The sequence below is a fragment of the Choristoneura fumiferana genome, chromosome 2 (genome assembly GCF_025370935.1).
Source record: "Choristoneura fumiferana chromosome 2, NRCan_CFum_1, whole genome shotgun sequence".
Taxonomy (NCBI): domain Eukaryota; kingdom Metazoa; phylum Arthropoda; class Insecta; order Lepidoptera; family Tortricidae; genus Choristoneura; species Choristoneura fumiferana.
The window spans coordinates 13,293,812-13,313,241 of NC_133473.1; the positions used below are offsets into that span (position 1 = coordinate 13,293,812).

Below are 19,430 nucleotides of genomic sequence, written 5' to 3' on the forward strand. Positions count from 1 at the left end.
GCGGAACACATAATTTTTCACCTCACGACAGCGAGAAAAATAGTAGGTACAGATGGAAGAAAATAAATTGAACACTCTTATACTTAAATCAGTTTCAGGGTTATGCTAGCTAGCTTATGCCAGTGGCTTTGTCAAAATCGCAGAATTCTCGTCCCATGGAAATTATCTCAAAATACATTCGCGTTCTTGTCTCGCCAATAAACGTTACAGTTTGGCGAGTACCTAACACTAAATGAATGCATGTACAATTGTTTTAAGTTAAATAAAATAAAAGAAGAGGGAATTTCTAAGTCCATGTAAAAAGGTATCGTTGGATAAGTCTTTTAAAACCATAAGGGGGTTACGATTTGTCGATTCAGTGATCTGTTTGCAAAATATACAACTTTAAAGTGCAAATTTTCGTTAAAATCGAGCGTCCCCCCCCCCCTCTAAAATCTAAACCGGTGGGTAGAAAAATTTGAAAAAAATCAGGATGGTTAAGTTTTCTTGAGAATTACTAGTACTTAGTTTAAGAGTAAATAACAGCCTAAGGTATAAAATATACCTAAACTAGGAATATTCCGTACAAAATACGAAATCCTTAGAAAAATATAACTTAAATAGTTTTAAAAAAATGCAATTTATTAAAACATTCAATTTGACATTCAATAGCATTTGCCCGCGGCTCCGCCCGCGTGGTATTATCGCGCGCTGTTTCCTCGGGCACTGTGTATTTTTCCAAGAAAAAAGTAGCCTAAGTCACTGTCGGGCCCGTAAACTATCTCTATGCCAAAAATCAAGTCGATCCGTCGCTCCGTTACGGCGTGAAAGACGGACAAACATACAACACACACTTTCGCATTTATAATATTAGTATGGATTTTTTCGTAATGGCTACGGAACCATATTTCGGGCGTGTCCGACACGCTTTTGGCCGGTTTTACATTTCATTATGCAAGTAGCTAAACCTACTTAAAGTTAAAATTATTATTAGAATTGGTGTAATATAGGCGGTGTGAACTTTTCCCTCCAGTAGGTGCGTTCTGAATTTGACCACTTATTTGTCATTTTTTGTGAATAAAGACGAAAATACTTATGTACCTAATAGAAAAAAAATATAATGACCCGGATAACTCACGTCTTAAATCGAGTTTAGCTCGACATGTTTCGGGCTAATCCGTAGCCCTTCGTCTTCGGAGCACCGAAGTCTCACGGTAGTTTCTTGTTCAGAAAAAAAATAAAAATATAAGGTGCTTTGGGGTAATTCTGTAAACGGGGTTATTCCATTTATTTAAATTTCTCCTAAGCGTGTTGATGTTTAACACTGGCAGTACTTAAATGGACGCCCCATTTACCGCTCCTCGCGTCTCTCCAGATGATGCGAGGCGCTGACATCGGTTGGACGTGCAATATATATTTTTTTGGGTCGAGTGCATTTTCGTGCCAAAAAGTTAAATACGAAATAACCCCAACACTGCTAACTCTAAAACCTGATAAGTTACAAGATTGAACTATTAATGTTATGACAAATAATCGTTTTTTGCGAATGACTGTGTCAGTCTAAAAGGCCTAGCTATAGTTTAATTTTTTTCCCGAATTACCCCTTTAGGGTATTCCAGTGAAGTGATTCCCGAAATAACCCCAGCTTACTTTAGTATGGTAATTGTCTGAGGTATTCAAACTTTCAACTTTTCAAGAATTACATTTTTTTTATTTGTGGTGCCAACCTCCACATATGGACCCCAGCCAACCTTACCTGCCCGTGGTGCACCCTGCCGTCTGACAGACTGGGCTCTGGCAGCTGGCTGATTGCGGCATAGCGCAGCCAAAATCGGCACAGTTAAGTCCCCGGGCCCCGGATGGGCTGCAGCATCGGCGGTGCAATAAACTGTGCCCTACGATCGCCAACTCGCATGCCCAGTGTGGGATTATGGGAAACCCCTACCAGAATGAAGCGCACGGCAAAGAGATGCCCCCAGTTCCCGTCGCCTCGCTATTCCTTGCCATAGTAGCGTTCATGGTAACGGTGGGCAGAGGATGCTAAGAATCCCGGTCGATCCAAGGCTACCTAAGTAAACTGACCTGGCTACGTAGAACGACGGACTTTTAGGACTCTTCTAGTGCAGTTGGAAGTGGAGCTGGAGAACATAAGGTGCATATTCAGGAGTTAAGTGAAATACATAGAGAGGGAGAGGCACCATCATCTTAGACTCGGGCCACCTTCTGTACTTCCGCGAGGATGATCAAACATCACAGGGTGGCGTAGGGTTCCTTGTTAATAGATCCCTCTCTAACAACATTAAAGAGATCTCCAGTGTGTTGACAAGGTAGCGTACCTGATACTTCGGCTATCAAAACGATGTAGCATGAAGTTTATTTAGTTGCTTGCATACTTGCTTCTTTGAAATGATTATGGTTCACGCGAGCGAAGCATGCTCACTTGCAAGCTTGCTTAAATGTTTGCTTGCATGCTTGCTTGCTTGCATACTTGCTTGCAAGCTAGCTTAAATGATTGCTTAAATACTTGCTAGCATGCTTGCTTGATTGCTTGCTTCATTGAAATGTTTATGGTTCACGCGAGCGTAGCGCGGGTAAAAGCTAGTTCAAAATATAAAAGTGACATGGCATTCTAATTGTTTTTTATACTTACTAGTATATTCCCGCGCTTCGCTCCTCTCCCCCTATTCTGCTATTCGGGGCGAGACAAACTCTACAATCCACACATCAAAGTCATAATAATCTGTCCAGCTGTTCTCGAGTTATAAATGGTGTAACTAATCCAGCTTTGTTCTATAATGTATGTAGATTTAATATTCCTTTGCGGCAAATTTTGAGAACCACATTGCGTTTGTGGGGTTATTTCGGAATACAGAGATTGAAAAAATCTGTAACTTGGATATTACTAACGAAATAAAAAATAAAAATGAATGGGTAATTTCAGTCTAAAAAGAAATATGAACCTTGAGCCAAATTATAATAAAGTCCACCTTTCAATAACACGCAGAATAACCCCGCTATATTCCGAAATAGCCCCTGTGCAAAAAAAATAAGTAACTAGTTTTTGAATACCAATATTTCCATAAATCGATCATATTTTAGAAACTTTTTATATAGTATATAAGATCGGTTAGTGGAAACGACAAAAATATCCTAAGACTTTAAATATAATGTACCAACTCGGAGTAATTAACGAAATTACAAACGTCATGTCAACTCATCAAAAATCCACGTGGAATTACCCCAAGCACCTTATATATTGTTAGCTATTTTTTTGGTATTAATAAATAACACAATAATAACAAAAATGAACAAACGCATTTTATATTAATGAAATAATTTATGGCAAACCACGTTTCAGAACGTGTCATATTGCTTTTTTTTCGGGTGCGTTTCAGGGGCCTGACAGGTGCTGACAGTTTAGTTTCATTCATCGACGTTGTAGCGCTGCCATTTGTATGATATTATTACAATCTGTGGACCGCCGCCATTTCTTTGCTGTCATGTCCTTACCCGTCATTGTGTTTTAAACATTGAGTTGAGTGCGGGTATTCTCTTGCGTTCTCCTCCCGTTTTGGTCGAGTTGTAGTTCCATGAGTAGCCATCCTCCTCTGTTTAACAATACAATACTCTACTTGCGGTAGTGTTTAGTGCGAGTGATATTCCACTGACTTCCAATATGGCAAAATTCAAGTGTTGTGTTGTTGATTGTAATTCAACAAGTGCCACTCACAAACTATTTTGCATGCCCAAAAACGACTATTTACATAATCTTTGGATGTCGTTGCTAGTACCGACTAGCCCTTATTTGCTGGCTTTAACCAAGAGTCAACTGTTGTTGAAACGCGTATGTATGTGAAAGACATTTTGACCATACTCAGTTCGATCGAATAGGTGCGCGGATTCGATATTCGTGTCCTTGCCTGTTCACGGAAAAGAAAATGGTTCATGGCGTACCACTCTCGTCTAATGGTAAGTTTTTCTAACCTTTGCAACAATAGCGCCATGTTCAACATTTTATTCAAATATATATAAATATAAATTGAATGGAAAGATACCCTTTAATGAATAAATGATTAAAAACACTTGGTCGTTTTATTTCATAACTTTTTCGAGTATGAATAAAAATTAAATTAGTGCAAGACATCCGTAACTCCCATTTATCGTAGAGCGCATCACTAGCATTGACTGGAGACTATCGATAATGATTATATCGACCTGTGGAAAGCCCTACGACTGTCAAACAAGTGCCACAAAATTTAACAGCGCTACAACGTCAATAATAGGAAACAACAATAATCTGTAGCTAGCTACATATTAGTAATCTGTGGTGCGTTTCCGAATCTTTTGTCATCATTTGTTATCTATTTTCTTCTTGTTTATTCTGTAATTTTTTTATAATTATAGACGCATTTGGAATAATTTCAGGGAAATGAATATTAATGAGCTTTATTACTAAATAAATGTTTAGTAAGTAATAAAAATAAAAATTTGTGTTTGTGTTTTTAAATCCCTTTTTTATTGTGCTCAGTCTAAAAGTTACGACTGCAACAGGTGCCAATTAAATATCTTAGCGAGGTTGCATACTATTTCGATAATTTAATACTGGCCGGTTTGCTACCACTGACTTTCTTCTAAACGTCAAAGGGCAACAGCTGACAAATACAAATCATGAGTGTAGATATAGATCATGACTATAATTCATAGGTACTTATACTCTTTGCTATAATTTTAATCACTGACCTCTTTGTCACTGACTTAGCAAAACACACGAATTATCTTTTAAAATAATAATAGTATTTTATGCAACTGTATCGTAATATTCGTAATAGGGGTCCTTAAAACACGAGTGTGGGTTTATGAAACGAGGCGTAGCCGAGTTTCATAATAGGGTCACATGAGTGTTTTATGGCCTAATTACGTACAGTTGCATACAATATTTTATCTATATCCATATATTAAATCCTCTATTATGTGTTCAAAAACCATTGAGAATGACCTGCATTAAAGAGAACTAGGTAGGTATGTCTGCCCCACGTGCTGCGCCCGCTGCGCGCGCGACGACGATACAGATTACGATACAGATTTCTGTATCGTAATGACCATTACGATACAGCCGTGTTCATAATAGAATCCAATGTCGTAATACTGGTCATTACTTATGGTTTTTGAACGCATAATTAGGATTTACTATATGGGTGTACATATAGGTATTCTATCCCATCCCAGCCTATAAACGTCCCACTGCTGGGCACAGGCCTCCTCTCAGAACAAGAGGGCTTGGGCCATAGTTCCCACGCGGGCCCAGTGCAGATTGGGAACATCACACGCACCATTGAATTGCTTCGCAGGTTAGTGCAGGTTTCCTCACGTTGTTTTACTTCACCGCAAAGCTCGTGGTAAATTTTAAATGTAATTCCGCACATGAATTTCGAAAAACTCAGAGGTGCGAGCCGGGGTTTGAACCCACGACCCTCTGCTTGCGAGGCGATAGGTCAAACCACTAGGCCACCACGGCTTTTTATTCGGCAAATGTATTCTATACATTAAAAAAACTGTAAAAAGTCGGTGTCTGTAGGTAGGTACATTAGAAATATTTGACAAAAACTGGTAGGTGGTAGGGCCCAAAACAACGATTTTTAGAATTATTGTCTGAGTACACTAAGGGCACTGTACAATTCTCCATACATTTTAATTTACGCCGTCGCTATCGAGTACGGTCACTGTAAACTCACGGTAGTGGTAGACCTCCCACCAAGTGGACTGACGGCATTGTGAAAATTGCGGGAAACCGGTGGATGCAAGTGGCGAGATGTCTAAGGGGGAGGCATTTGTTACTACGGTTAAGCATAGAATATCCAATAGAGTTCAGCTTAATTTTGTCTTTCGGAAATCTTTGTCCCTCCTTTTTTCGAACAAAACGAGACTATGCAACACTGTGGCATGCTCGATATTTTTATACTTAGTACGGTTTTATGGTGTATTTAAATGTCAATTTTGTTTTCACGCTCATTATAACAAACTAACTTAGTGTTGCAAAAAAAATGTGTTTTTTCTATCGTGAAAAAAAACTGAAAAAGAACGTGAAAAAAAACCCGTTTTTTTTCTGGTGCGTTTTTTTTTTCAAGAGTACAGAATTTTAAATTAAAAAGGCAGTTTCCGTAAAAGCTTAATACTTAACAGTTATACATTAGATTTAAGAGTTATATAAAGGTTTTTTATTTATTTATAAATCTACCGCACATCGTTTTGGTTGAATAGTACCAAGTTTACTTACATGAATATATTTTACAACATTCAAACTGCGCACGGGAAACCCTGTTCGTATGTTTGTTTGAACGTAGTTTGCTACTGACATTGACACAGAGGAAGATTAAATTTTTGTTTAATTGATTCATGAGTACTTAATTCGATGTTATTTTAGTAAAATGTATGAAATTAGAAAACATACCTCAATAAATCAATTAATTTCCTATTTAATTTATTTCTGAAAAAAGACCAGGTAGAAAAAAAACAAGGTTTTCTTCATGTTTTTTTTTTCAACATTGTGAAAAAAAAAGCCGTTTTTTTTTCATGTTACATCACTAAACTAACCACAGCTAAACCACCCACTATACTTCAGGCAGGACCTTTGGGTTACACTCTTTTCCGGCCCGGATAATACCGGGATGGAAATACCGACCCTGTTTTTCGTGTACACGCCCATAGAAGCTCCTGACAGTTTCTATGGGCGTGTACGCAAAAAACAGGGCCGCTATTTCCATATCGGTGTTATCCGGGCCGGGAAAGAGTGTCACCCGGACCTTTGTCTACAGTGGCGCCAACTGAAGCCCTACTCTGAAACTCGAAACTCGAAGTTCATATCATACCGCCCCTCTCGCTCCCGTATTAAATAGTATGTGTCAGAAGGACCGCACGACACGAACTTCGAGTTTCGGGTTTCGTAGTAGCCCTGCTGGTGAGCGCGAAAACTTGGCGAAAACGGTAGCCCTCATTGTGTACTACTCGCCAGAAACAAAAACTATTTATGGCTACCCAAGCAGGGCTTTAAATACCGTTAAAAAGTGGTAACGTTACCAACTGTCAAACCGATTTAACGTTAAATGCTAATTACCGTTAAACGATTTACCGTTACTTATACAACTTTTTACCGGTATAAAAAATGGTAACGTTATCAGCTATTCATTAAATTAACGTTAATTCAAAAGTATCGTTAAATCATTTTAACGGTATTTATATTACTGTTTACCGGTAAGCTTGGGTAACGTTAAATGGCTGATTATCCTCATTTATCGAGCGAGTATGCACGCGCTAAATTGGCAACACTCGGTTGCATAGCAAAAATTACCGATAGTGTTAATTCGGTATCGTTATAATAATGTGAATTGGGTAACGTTAACAAGCCCTACAATGTAAAGTAAATTTACCGGTAAAAATAACGGTACTTAGGTAACGTTAAATAATGTTAAGTTATCAATTAACGTTAAATTTTATTACCGGTACTAGGTATTTTTATGATTTTTACCGTTATTTAACGTTACTTATAGTGTGAATTTGGTAACGTTAACAAGCCCTGTACCCAAGTCATAAACTCCAAAAAAAAAAGCGGGAATTTTTAGTCTGTGGTGTACTGTAGGTGTTACCAGAAATATTTATTTTCATTTCCCTCTAATTTGGCCATTAATAAAACGCGCCATTTAATATTAATATTCCTATTTATTTTAAAATTTTACAAGTTCTCTATTTACAAAATATTTACACTACACGTAATAATCAAACAAACAAGAACTAACCTAAAACCACATATCATTATATGTACAGAAGCAGATTACATTAGCAGCTAAATTCAGATATTTAATAATAAAACAAAAAATATATATTCTGATTGGCATCAAGGTTGAAAATTCGACTGTCATGACAAGTAAGTAAATACCTACGTATTGTGTAATTAAATTTTGTGTATTAATTTATCAAACTTGTGGCTTTAACTAATTTTGAAAGTCAACAATGGTTCTATGATTAAGTATACGTAATGATTATGTTGGCGTTTCATATTTTTTGATTATTTTATTCTGATTCTTCGTTAACAATAACTTATGATCAGTGGGCGGACGACGGATGCAATTTACGTCAAAATCATGTCGAATAATATACGTAATATAGATATGACTGCAATTGGTTTAAAAAGAGAGCATAGTTGAAAAATAGTTGGATAAATTATTATTGTTGTAGTAAATAATCGTGTTTTTTAATATTACATATTTTCAGTGCATTCCTTTTATATTTCACTATCCACTTATGTACTTAGGGGAAAATTACCTCTTTACATCTACAGCTGTAAGTGGTATGTATTTGTAAAGTGATACTTCACCATTATTAGGAAGATTATCACCAACACTCAAATTTCTATACATTTTTACACAAAAATATTAATCGAAGTTTGATAAAAGTCTTATCCATCTTTTGCTTTCGTCACCATATTGCATCCAATGCCCGTCCTTTACTTATGATATAATCAGTGAATTAGTTTAACACCTTTAAATGAGCAATTCTTGTATATACCTATATATATTTCGGGGATCTCGGAAACGGTTATAACGATTTCGATGAAATTTTCGGTTTTCGGGGATGAAAAATCGATTTAGCTAGATTTCATCTCTGGGAAACGCTTGTTATCGAGTTTTAGCCTGAGCGAAGCTCCCCCTCCCCCCCTACGCTACGCCACTACGCAAAAATAGTATTGTCTTATGTTTTGAAAGAAATATATCCTGCGACATTTATTTATGATGTTAACTAAAAAATACAAAGTATTTTAAAGTCAATGCCACCCCTCTAAAAAGTATTCAACCTTCACCTTATCCTCGCTACTTACAACATTTAGGGGATTTTTTTCTACAGCAGCGACCACTAGCAACACTTATTGCAAATGGCGCTTGGTTAGGTGCTGGTGTGCTGGTGCGTGTCTGTTGTGTCATGTCATACTTGATAATCGTGCTTGTGAATCAGTTTAATTAATTAATTCGTGGGTTACCCATTATAATAGTAATTGCGCTTTGTATCAATTCAACATTTTTGAATTCAGTAACAATGTCTACCGATAATATCGAGAAATTATATCAAAATTACGGTATCTTGGCCGACGCCAAAGATGACATTTCTAAGGTAAGCTATCGTTAGTACTAACTAAACCCGTATAACAATTTGATTTTTGAAAGCATAATACCTATTTTACATGTAATTTTCAGCATGAAAAGGAGTATACGGAGATTTTAGCCGCTGTCAAAGGGTCTGATAAAGAGAAACGATTGGCGTCGCAGTTCATTGCGAAATTCTTCAACAGTTTTCCTAACCTAGCCGAGCAAGCTATTGAGGCTCAATTCGATTTGTGCGAAGACGATGATGTGGCCGTAAGTATAAAACTGCATTGTTACATTTGATTATATATTTTGTTATGGTAGTAGTTGAACTAATGAGGTTTCGATGAATATTTGAAGCTAGTAATTTTAAATGGTTAAGTAAATTAGTTTGCTTTGACCTAAACCTAACTAAAATTTCAGATACGCAAACAAGCAATCAAGGATTTGCCTATGCTTTGCAAAGATAACAAAGATCACACTCAAAGGATTGCTGACATACTGGCACAACTTCTACAGTCCGATGATGCCACGGAAATAAACATTGTCCATAATTCATTAGTAACCATAGTCAAGAGCGACCCAAAAGGAGCCTTGGTGGGCCTCTTTTCTCAAATACACCAGAATACTGAGGCAGAGGTTGTTAATGAGATTGTTAGAGAGAGATGCATTAAGTTTTTGGCTACCAAAGTAAAACAACTAGGACGAGATGTTATCAACAAAGAAGTGGAAGAACTTATTATCACCGAGTGCAGGAAAATTCTAGAGGTAGTGTTTAAAAATTGTCTTTTCTTTTTTTTCTCATCTCTAGATATTCTTATTTGAGTATCTTATGCAATAAGTACAACTAGACTAAATTATCTATGTAAATTATGGATTTCTCAAAATAAATTAATTCTTTGATTTTTTTTAACCCTTCTGGATTTCATAATGTCATGTCTTAAACTTTCGTGAATTTCACTCATAGTCAAAATACCACACACAGGACTTATCACGCTAACACACACTAGTAATATTTACCTCGAGGTTTTGGCAACATTACAGTGGCCGTGGTCTACTCACAGTATTTTGACGGGTCACAGGTTTTTGTATTTTGAGTATTCATAATATCAGTGCTATATTGTAGGTACTTAGTGAATTGCATTTAATAAATAAATAAATAATACTACTAACTTACTACTATAAATTATAGACATGACTTGCAAGGACTTTTGTTCCAGACATTTGTTCATATCTAATTAATTAGCTGGCATCTAAATAAATTAAAATAAAATAATATCTAAATTTTTTTTTAAAGGATGTGGTAGCTGAAGAGTTTGAACACATTATGGAACTCTTAACATGGTCGAGACTTGGCAAGACACCAGCAGGCAAGAAAGAGCTGGTGCAGATTGTGGCAGCTCTAGCATTCTCACCTGACGACTGGCACCCAGAGGATCCAGAATATATTGATCGGATCATTCAATGCTCTCAACATGCTCTACCTTTGCTTTCGGTGGGTTTTATTACTTTTGAGAACTTATGATTTTTTATGGAATGGTAAACTTAAAACTTCCATCTAATTTACGAAAAATAAAATAAGTACAAACTGCAATTTGGTCTTTCACACTCATGGAAGTCAAGCGATTTTATTGTATCAAGAACTTGTTCCATATTAAAACATTAATAGATTCATTAATTAAATATTTTTACAGGCTCAAGTGGATTCAACGCAATTTATAAATATTTTCTGTGACCATGTGCTACCAAAGTGGAATGACATTGGTTCACCTGAAGGGGGCTCAGATTCAAAGCTAGAAATCTTGAAGATATTTGCCGAAATGTCTGAACACTGTGGGGAACTGGAGAAACCACAAGAAAAAGTGGACACAGTTTATAATGTGTTAATGGTATGTTTTTTGAAATTAATGACTTTTTTCGAAGGTTAAAATTTAATTACTTATTCTAATTACTCATTTGCAGAACTATTTGCCAGAAGCCCCTATTGAAGGTGAAGAAAAGGAAGAAAAGACGGAAAATAATGATGCTAAAACAGAAGAAAGCAAGCCTGGTCCATCACTCCAGTTTTCACATGTTGAGTGTGCATTGTTTGCTCTCCACTCCCTATGTCGGAAAGCACCTGATGCTCTTAGTGCTGATGCAACAAGACTAAAGGCTCTACGCTTGCGTCTACAATACACGGCACGCCTTACACAAGGTTACATCAAAAAGCTAAAAGAAGTTACAAAGGTATGTTTTAACTGTGGTTTAAAAACCATTTTTATATTTAGTGGAACTTAAAATGGCCCAAGTATGTATATCTTTGAATGACCATAATGGTGTAGTCAAAATACCACGCACAGGACTTATCACGCTAACACGGTAGACTGTCTACTCGTGACCACGGCCACTGTAATGTTGCCGAAAAGTAGAGGTAAATATTACTTGTGTGTGTTGCCATAATGTTGTGTAATGTTGCCGAAATGTCAAGGTAAATATAACTCATTTGTGTTAGTATGATAAGTCCTGTGTGTGGTATTTTGACTATGAGTGAAAATCACGAAAGTTTAAGACATTACATAATGGTGTATTTCAGGACAAGAAAGGAGATGACCCAAATTCAGAAGAGAATAAGCTCAAGATTGCAGCATTGAAGACAACTTCAAACATTAACACTTTGATTCGTGACATATTCAGATCACCACCAAGCTTTAGAAGCAGAGTGCAACTTTCATTCTTGTCTAAAAAGACTGAAAAAGAGGTAAATGTTACTGTCTACTAATTATTATTTATATATTTTGTTGCTATTGCCTTTATCACTAACGAAAATTTCGTTTGCTGTTTCAGGAAAGACAGTCAGCATCTTCTACAGATGATGCAAAACAATCACCACCTAAAAGACATAGACCCATTACATTTGACAATGGTGAAGAGAAATCTTCTCCAGAAAAGCGGGCACGAAGCGGCGAACGAAACCAAAAAATGTATACTCCACCATCAGGCAAATATAGCTCAAGGCTCAACAATAGTGGAAGATTCTCTGGGCCAAATTCAGGCAGGGGGAGGGGTGGAGGCTTCCGACGAGATTTTAGAGGCAATGGTGGCCCATTTAGGAGGCGCAGCAATTACTAATTTGACAGAAGCACTGACAATATTTTACTTCCACATCCACTTGAATAAACCTAAAATGTGCCACTAATCACATATTCACAATAATCTAAAGCCACTATGAACAATTTATTTTGTCACATAACAAACATCATGGATATAATTATGGCAACATTCTCATAAAGTGGCAGAGTTGACATTGGCATAGAGTCCTAATATACCAGACATTATTATGCTGACTAAACTTCAAATTACACAGATTGTTGAAGTTAGCTGTTCCTGAAACAAAAATAGTCATATTGCCAACTTAAATTCTTATGGTTGTTTAGGTGGTCTTTTAGCTGCAACTTCATACTGACTGGATGACGTCGAGTTTGCAGACTCCATTCACTTATTTTTACAGGACGCAGCTGCATGTTGAATCTACTATAAATTTTCTAGCATTGTTTCAGTGTTTACCTGAGTAACACCTCTAGAATACAAGCAGCCACCTGGTATTTTAGAGTCGGTATGTATATTGTATTGTATTAAGATTTTATAAGACTCACTAGGTAGGAGTCAACTTCACAAATCGGTAATACACCTGTCGTAGCAATCTTATTTGGAGAAGCTGAGTCATGAGTCAACTGAGAATCCCGTAAGTATTGCTTTGATGCACATTTCGTAAAGTATGCTATGTAAGAATATCATTTGAAGATCCTACATGTGGTGAAGTCTTGCAGATTTGTAAGTATTAGGTTAAGGTTATGAAACAGTTGGAATTTGACTCTAATTGTTAGTAAAGTGGACTTTGTATTATTATTTAGTAAACTTTTGATGGCTCCATCAGAAGTGAGAGCATTTGTTTTTCTTGGTCCAATTCCAGTTGTATAAGCTAGCATATTTGTATGTACCAGTCACACGCCTGCAGATTGTCGGACGACTGCCTTGAATGGAATGAAGTCTGGATTCACACAGGTTGACTTTCAATAATAAATGATTCTTTTTTTATCAATTGGTTTTATTTATAGGTAGTGAAGAAACACCTGCTTTGTGCTTTTGCTGATGTAGTATAACAAGTTATAGAAAGTTCTATTTTTTATTATGATTATTAACAAACAGAACAAGAAAAAAACAGTCATATAGGAACAAACAATCATTAGGGAGACGATAATACAAAGCTGTATATATTCAATCATGGCAGATGCTTTCACTCACTATGCCTTCCTTCGGAGTCTATCGAAATATGTGCACTTTGTGTCAATATTGCTGGCAGACTCAACTCGGGTGTTATTAAAAATAAATCAACAGCAACTAAAATAGATATTAAACTAAACATTACAATACAAAATTCTATTCTATTCCATAAATTCTATTGGTCATTATAGCTGGCTACAAAGACTTGTTAGATATTTTGTCATGTCATATTATTGTTGGATTTATTTACTGACTGTGTGACTACACATAACTTGAGTTAAGCTGGTTGCCTTGTATTACTTGTATTGGCTGGACTCTTTAAATATAATTATTCAGTCATTGCATTGCTTTCAAAGTCTGAGCACAGAAAGGTTTGAATTATGAGTGTTGGAACCAAACCATGCTACTTCAAAACTTAACCCTTTGACCATTATTTTTTTAAAGCAATGAATCGAGAACTTTAACGATACGCACAGCATGAATGATTTTTTTTATGATTTTTGAGAAAGAGAAGTGTATATATTATTGCAGGGTTTCCGAATTATGAGACGGCAATATGTTTGCCGCTATCAGCCAAGGGCATTAAGTGACAAGACCGTCATGTCAGTTTGCCGGGGGAACTACGGGTGGCACGACGTATCTAAAATAAATAAATTAAAAACCAATAGATGATAAGAAATAATTAAAACCTTTATTTAACTTAAAACTGAATTCTTTCAAATAAATAGCCGGGCAAGAGCATATCGGGCCATTTGAAGTATTGAATTAAGCTATTGCTCCATATATAAATCAATAACAATTGTAGCCTAACCCACCCTTTCCTTTAATAAACACCAGACACTTAACGGATAGTGGCAAATATATTGCAGTCTTCATTTTTTAAAATTATCAAATAACAGATTTTTTTTTCTTTAAACTTTATATCGCCAATCTTGTCTCTGAAAGTAGAGAATTGTGACTATCGGATAAATCCAGCAAACAAAATTTTATTTACAAACATTTTTGTTCAATTGTAAGGAATAGTTAAAAATCTAAGTTCAGGCCTAAGAATCATCATTTAACATGCGTTGGAATAACGTTTATCTGCTATTCTTTTTTTCGTAAATTAGTACGAGTATGTTCTCTTATGCGAACCAAAAGTTATATTAACTAACAACACGTTCATTGAGAAAAAAATAAAATATCTGAGTCGTATGACGGCAAATATCTTGCCGTTACCCACTAAAGGGTTAAAATACATCCTGTATCTCATAAACTGGAGGCATTAGGAAAGATAGATTATATAAAACTAACAGTCGAAACATTTACTGCCATAGGCCACAGTCATCAATTTACTTATTCTACATGCAAACTTTTGTAAGATGAATAGTCACTTATGACCGATTTCATATTTATCCAAACTTACTTGCTGGAAAAAAAAATCTCTATTTAATATTAAGCTCAGTTTAGTAGTGTCAAAATAATATGGAATTGTTGAGCTTCAATGTGGTATGAACTAGATATAATTTTTCTAGCAAGTAGCCATTAGAGTAGGCTGGTTACAAGTAATAACTTACTACTAATTGAACTAAAAGTTTTTATCTCATGTTGTCTACAACATTACACATTAGGCGATCCAACTCATAGCAAGGATCAACATTGGTATCACCGTTGCCTCCAGCCATATGGTCCAGAATTTCTATTGGCACCTTGAAGTTTGACTCAAGATCATTTTGGTCTGGCAAGCTTTGAAGAGCATTTTGCAAAATATCCTGGACTTTGTCTAGGTGCTTCTGAAATCTGAAACAAAAAAAACATAGTTAAAATATTTCAAACCAAACAAATAAATTATATATTCCTGGCCTTCACCCATGGCTTCGCATGCATAAATCATCAAATCCAGCTGTTGAATTTAACCTCGAAAGACAATGTAAATTTTGATCTTTAGTGGCTGTTTCACCACCCGTTAGCTAATTTTATTTGACAGATAAATGTGATGCTGTTTGTCTATTCAAACAAAACAGAGACAGCATTATATTTATCTATCAAATAAATTTAATCAATGGATGGTGATTAGAATTTGAAACTTAATGTATGTCAATCAGTAGAATTCTACATTAGTTTTGACAAATGTCCTAAATTTAGGATGTTGAGCCTTACTTGCTTCACTTGCTATTCATTAATACCAGCACTTGGTGAATCAATCAAATCTGAGATGAAAAAACAATGCAAGTGAAAGTAGCACTTGCAGTGTTATGCTTCTCCGGTACGGCAATATTATTTGAGTTAAATGAGTGTGTGATAGCGTGATAAGTCCTGTGTGTGGTATTCTGACTATAAGCAAGACTAGATGGCAGGTCTTTTTATTTCCTGCAAAAGAAAGTTCAATTACCTTAATGTAGTTTCCACTCTCTGGCGTTTCTGTAATTCCATCATAACTCTCAAAGTTTCTCTGGCCTGATGTGGCCTGAACTCATTAAGAAGGTGATGGATGTGAATAAACAAGAGACTCAGATCTTCCACTTTCTCTGCTCTCTTTGGCGAATCTGGACAGTGCACTAAGAGGTCCAATAGATCTAAGAAATTTACCAACAAAGAATGATTCAGTTTTTTTAACTCCCTGCGCCTGTCAAAATGCATTGGATAAAGTCTTCTGAAACCCTGTAAAAATAGAAAACAAATTTATCTTTAAATTAGTCAGGGCGAAAAGAGAAAGGAAAATACAGTAGAAACTTAAGAACACTTAATTTTATTATTTTTACAATTTACATACCTGACTCTCCAGCGATCTAATGATTGTGTCATCAGCATTAAAAGGGTGCCCGAACATGGAATACGAGTCATGAATAGGCCGTGGTGGTAGTGGAGCCCTATTTCGTCGAATATTTTCATCCGTGTAAAAATTTATGTATTGCATAGGAGGTAGAGGCAACGAGCTAACTTGGGCCGTTTCTGAAGACATGTTGCCTGGCTTTAAATTTTAATGTTTGTTTAGGGAAAGTATAACTAATTGATAATAATTGGATCTTCCTTTTAGTTTTATAATTTTTTGTTATATTATCAACACTTCAATTAGCATAACATAACACATTACATACATACATAGGTTTTGAATGAAAATGAAATGAACGCAAAGCAAGCAAATGCTAGCTAAATGCCTGCAATAATGCGCTGGCTGGCTTCACTGGCTGGCTTGGCTTGCTTGGTTTTGGACGTTTTGGTCAGTTTTGGTTGGCTGTCTGTGACGTGACATTGACATTTGACAGACAAGTAATTTTTTTAAAGGCGCGGCCACATGCAAGTCGCTCGACACTCGTTTCCAGTGTCAAATCTCGTCATGTGACATGTAATAGCGATAAAGCAAAACATGTTTAGCTTTATATAATTGATTTCTAACTTCTGTGTTGGGAAGTATGAACGAACGAACGAGGTATTCAGATGGCGTTAAAAAATTCCAACGTTACTTCCAAGTTAAAACACCTTAAACATAAAATAAAATTATGACTGTGAACCATGGACGTACTACCCAAACAGAACCACAAAACACAGATAGTTACGGAACAGAGTACTCTGAAAAATTGTAGTTACTAAAATGAACCATGTTACTAGCAGATAAAGTATGTTTTTCCATAGCGTCTAACATAGAGGCTAATCCACGATGAGAGGGATAGTTACAACCGATGCCATTTGTCTCGTTCTTTCGTCTTGCCAGTCAATAACATACCATTATTTAAAATCTAACGAATAAGTTGACCATGATTTTTGTATTGTGTCATTACTTTACCAAGAAACATTAGTTGCTGCACTTATTATTTCACATTAATAAATTGATACCTTGTACTATTTGTATTATTTATCTCGTAATGCATCCCTAATCCATAGCTAATGAAAAACTTCAGTGATTAAGTATAATAACCAACTAGCAGGAAAATTGAACGGATTACTAATGTATGGGCAAAAAACTTTTCCCAAAGTATCACATCCCAAAATATTTTACTCAAATTATCATTTGGCAAAAAATCATTTCCTAAAACAACTTATCGCAATTTTACGGTTAATTTTTTTTTGGCAAGTTATTGTTTCTAAAATAAAAACTTAGTTATGGTTTCATATTACCAAGTATTATTTCAAATGTATCATCTGGCATAAAGTACTCTTCACAAAAATTGCACGGCATAATAACCTACTTTTCTAGTAGCAGTTCGTTTCAGCGGGGGACGCAGTTCTAACCTAACCTACTTTTATGGTAGCAGTTGGTTTTTGTGGTTGGTTCGTGTGCGAAGTGTAATTTTGCACAAACGTTTTTTTGGAATATAATATTAGCCAAAAGAAAATGTTTGCTTAGTAAACGTTTGTCGTAATAAAACTTGACAATGTTAAATTATGCCAAATGATAATTTGACCAAATGAGTTTCGAAAATGAAACTGTGGCGTTACGTTTTTTGGGAAGTGAAATTTGGCGAAAAATATTTTGCCAAAACGGCAGTACACCAGATTGAACATGTCTTACATAAATCTTAGGTATGGTCACCCTATTGAAAGGGACAGAAGGCATCGGTACTAGCTATCTCGTTTATCGTGCTTTTGAGCTGTAAATCCATGCTTCTTGCATATACTTGACTTGACTAGTTCTGTCTTGTTTCACTTGTTTGTGTTGTCTGTCTGGGTGACTTTCTTTCCCGGCCCGGATAAGACCAACTTTGAAATACCGACTCTGTTTTCCGTGTACATGCCCATTGACCTATACACCTATGGACTGGAAATACCTACAAAATACGCGTGCATACCTATACATGGCGCATAAAATGGCGTTCAAGGGTTGTGATATGGATTTCGAAGCCAAAGTATTTGATATCGATATTCAAATTATTAGCGGCTAATACTTTGAGCAGCAATGGTATCAATATTTAGTGTTTCTTTTTGGAACAATCAGTTTGAAATTCACTTTGTTCATAATGACTTTGACTGCATATAAGTACAAGGAGATTGGTAATCAAAATTAGTAGTTACTGAAATACTGATGAAAAGGAAAAAATTAAAATTAAAATGTGCAACTACTTATTGGAAAAATAATCAAAATAAATTGAGGTTTATTAATTACTTTGCAATGTCTATTAACAGGTTGAAAAAAATAACAGCAAATAAAACATTTTTTTTAGTATGGCCACAATAATCACAAGAAAAAATTATGTTTAATGTTTATTTGGGCAAAAAACGGTACAATATAAAAAAACCTTAAACAAATAAGACTAAAATGAAATATAGACCAGCAAATATGCCACTATTCAATTATACAGTAGAGTAATACGTACAAAAAATATATATGACCAATAAAACAATAATTTAGTTGAAGAAAACGAAACTAATGTTTTAACAGAGCGACTTTAAACCTGTTAAGAGAAAGGTTATATATCTAATTCCGAAAATGTATGATTGTAGGTTTTACAACCTCTACGAATGAAAGCATTGGAAGCATATCTTCTACGATTAGGATCTCTTTTATTATTATTATTATTTATTTAAAATATGGCTTCTGTCCTATTTTAGGACAATTTCGCTAGTGTCGAAGTAAGCTCTCTTTGGGAGCGACGTTGTACGGTGATTGTAGTTTTTGCAACTTGATAGTAAAATTCCAAAAACCACGTGGAGACAACTTGCGCATTAAAAAATATCAGACACGAGAGCAATATATAATTTTGTGATCACTGTTTACTGTTAAGGTTAATCGCCGCATAAAAACACTATCAAAATTATACTTCAAGTACCCAAAGAAATCAGAAATACCAAAATTAGATACGGTCTACATCCGCCATGTTCGAATGCTACAAATCGAATCCCCGATTTCTTTTTTTGCGAGTAAAAAGCACCTGTCACAACTGTATATATGGTGTTTAGAAAATTCTGTACGATAATTTAATTAAACCATATTAAGGCTACTGATAACTAATACGATACAAGTGGAAAAACATGTAACCGAACGTGCAAAAGAAAGCTAGGCTTGTTTCAGAGACTTGCACGAATTAAGTAGCGCGTGATTACCTTGTGCTGACTAAATTAAGCAACAACAACGTTTTAAAT

At 35.6% G+C, this 19,430-nt stretch overlaps 2 protein-coding genes across 2 annotated transcripts; one reads left to right on the forward strand and one right to left on the reverse strand.

The window, feature by feature from the left end:
* Positions 1-8,896: 8,896 nt before the first annotated feature.
* On the forward strand, positions 8,897-13,187 carry cass (apoptosis inhibitor cassowary). The gene is made up of 8 exons (XM_074109291.1): positions 8,897-9,138; positions 9,222-9,383; positions 9,534-9,878; positions 10,408-10,605; positions 10,805-10,999; positions 11,073-11,339; positions 11,686-11,850; positions 11,937-13,187. Exons 1-8 carry the CDS (start codon positions 9,064-9,066, stop codon positions 12,219-12,221), a joined length of 1,692 nt encoding a protein of 563 aa, XP_073965392.1. The 5' UTR covers positions 8,897-9,063; the 3' UTR covers positions 12,222-13,187.
* MED7 (mediator complex subunit 7) lies at positions 12,338-16,890 on the reverse strand. Its single transcript, XM_074109305.1, has 3 exons — positions 16,126-16,890; positions 15,745-16,013; positions 12,338-15,152 (listed from the first exon to the last, which is right to left on the reverse strand). The coding sequence occupies exons 1-3, from the start codon at positions 16,312-16,314 to the stop codon at positions 14,951-14,953; spliced, it is 660 nt and encodes a 219-aa protein (XP_073965406.1). The 5' UTR covers positions 16,315-16,890; the 3' UTR covers positions 12,338-14,950.
* Between the last annotated feature and the right edge of the window lie 2,540 nt (positions 16,891-19,430).

Excerpts from the sequence above, each read along its gene's own strand:
- cass (XM_074109291.1), top strand. The coding sequence starts at position 9,064 with ATGTCTACCGATAATATCGAGAAATTATATCAAAATTACGGTATCTTG. Across the intron at positions 9,139-9,221 it reads CCAAAGATGACATTTCTAAG|CATGAAAAGGAGTATACGGA; the intron begins GTAAGCTATCGT and ends TGTAATTTTCAG. Across the intron at positions 11,000-11,072 it reads CAGTTTATAATGTGTTAATG|AACTATTTGCCAGAAGCCCC; the intron begins GTATGTTTTTTG and ends ACTCATTTGCAG.
- MED7 (XM_074109305.1), bottom strand. The coding sequence starts at position 16,314 with ATGTCTTCAGAAACGGCCCAAGTTAGCTCGTTGCCTCTACCTCCTATG. Across the intron at positions 16,014-16,125 it reads TTAGATCGCTGGAGAGTCAG|GGTTTCAGAAGACTTTATCC; the intron begins GTATGTAAATTG and ends CTATTTTTACAG. Across the intron at positions 15,153-15,744 it reads AGAGTGGAAACTACATTAAG|ATTTCAGAAGCACCTAGACA; the intron begins GTAATTGAACTT and ends TTTTTGTTTCAG.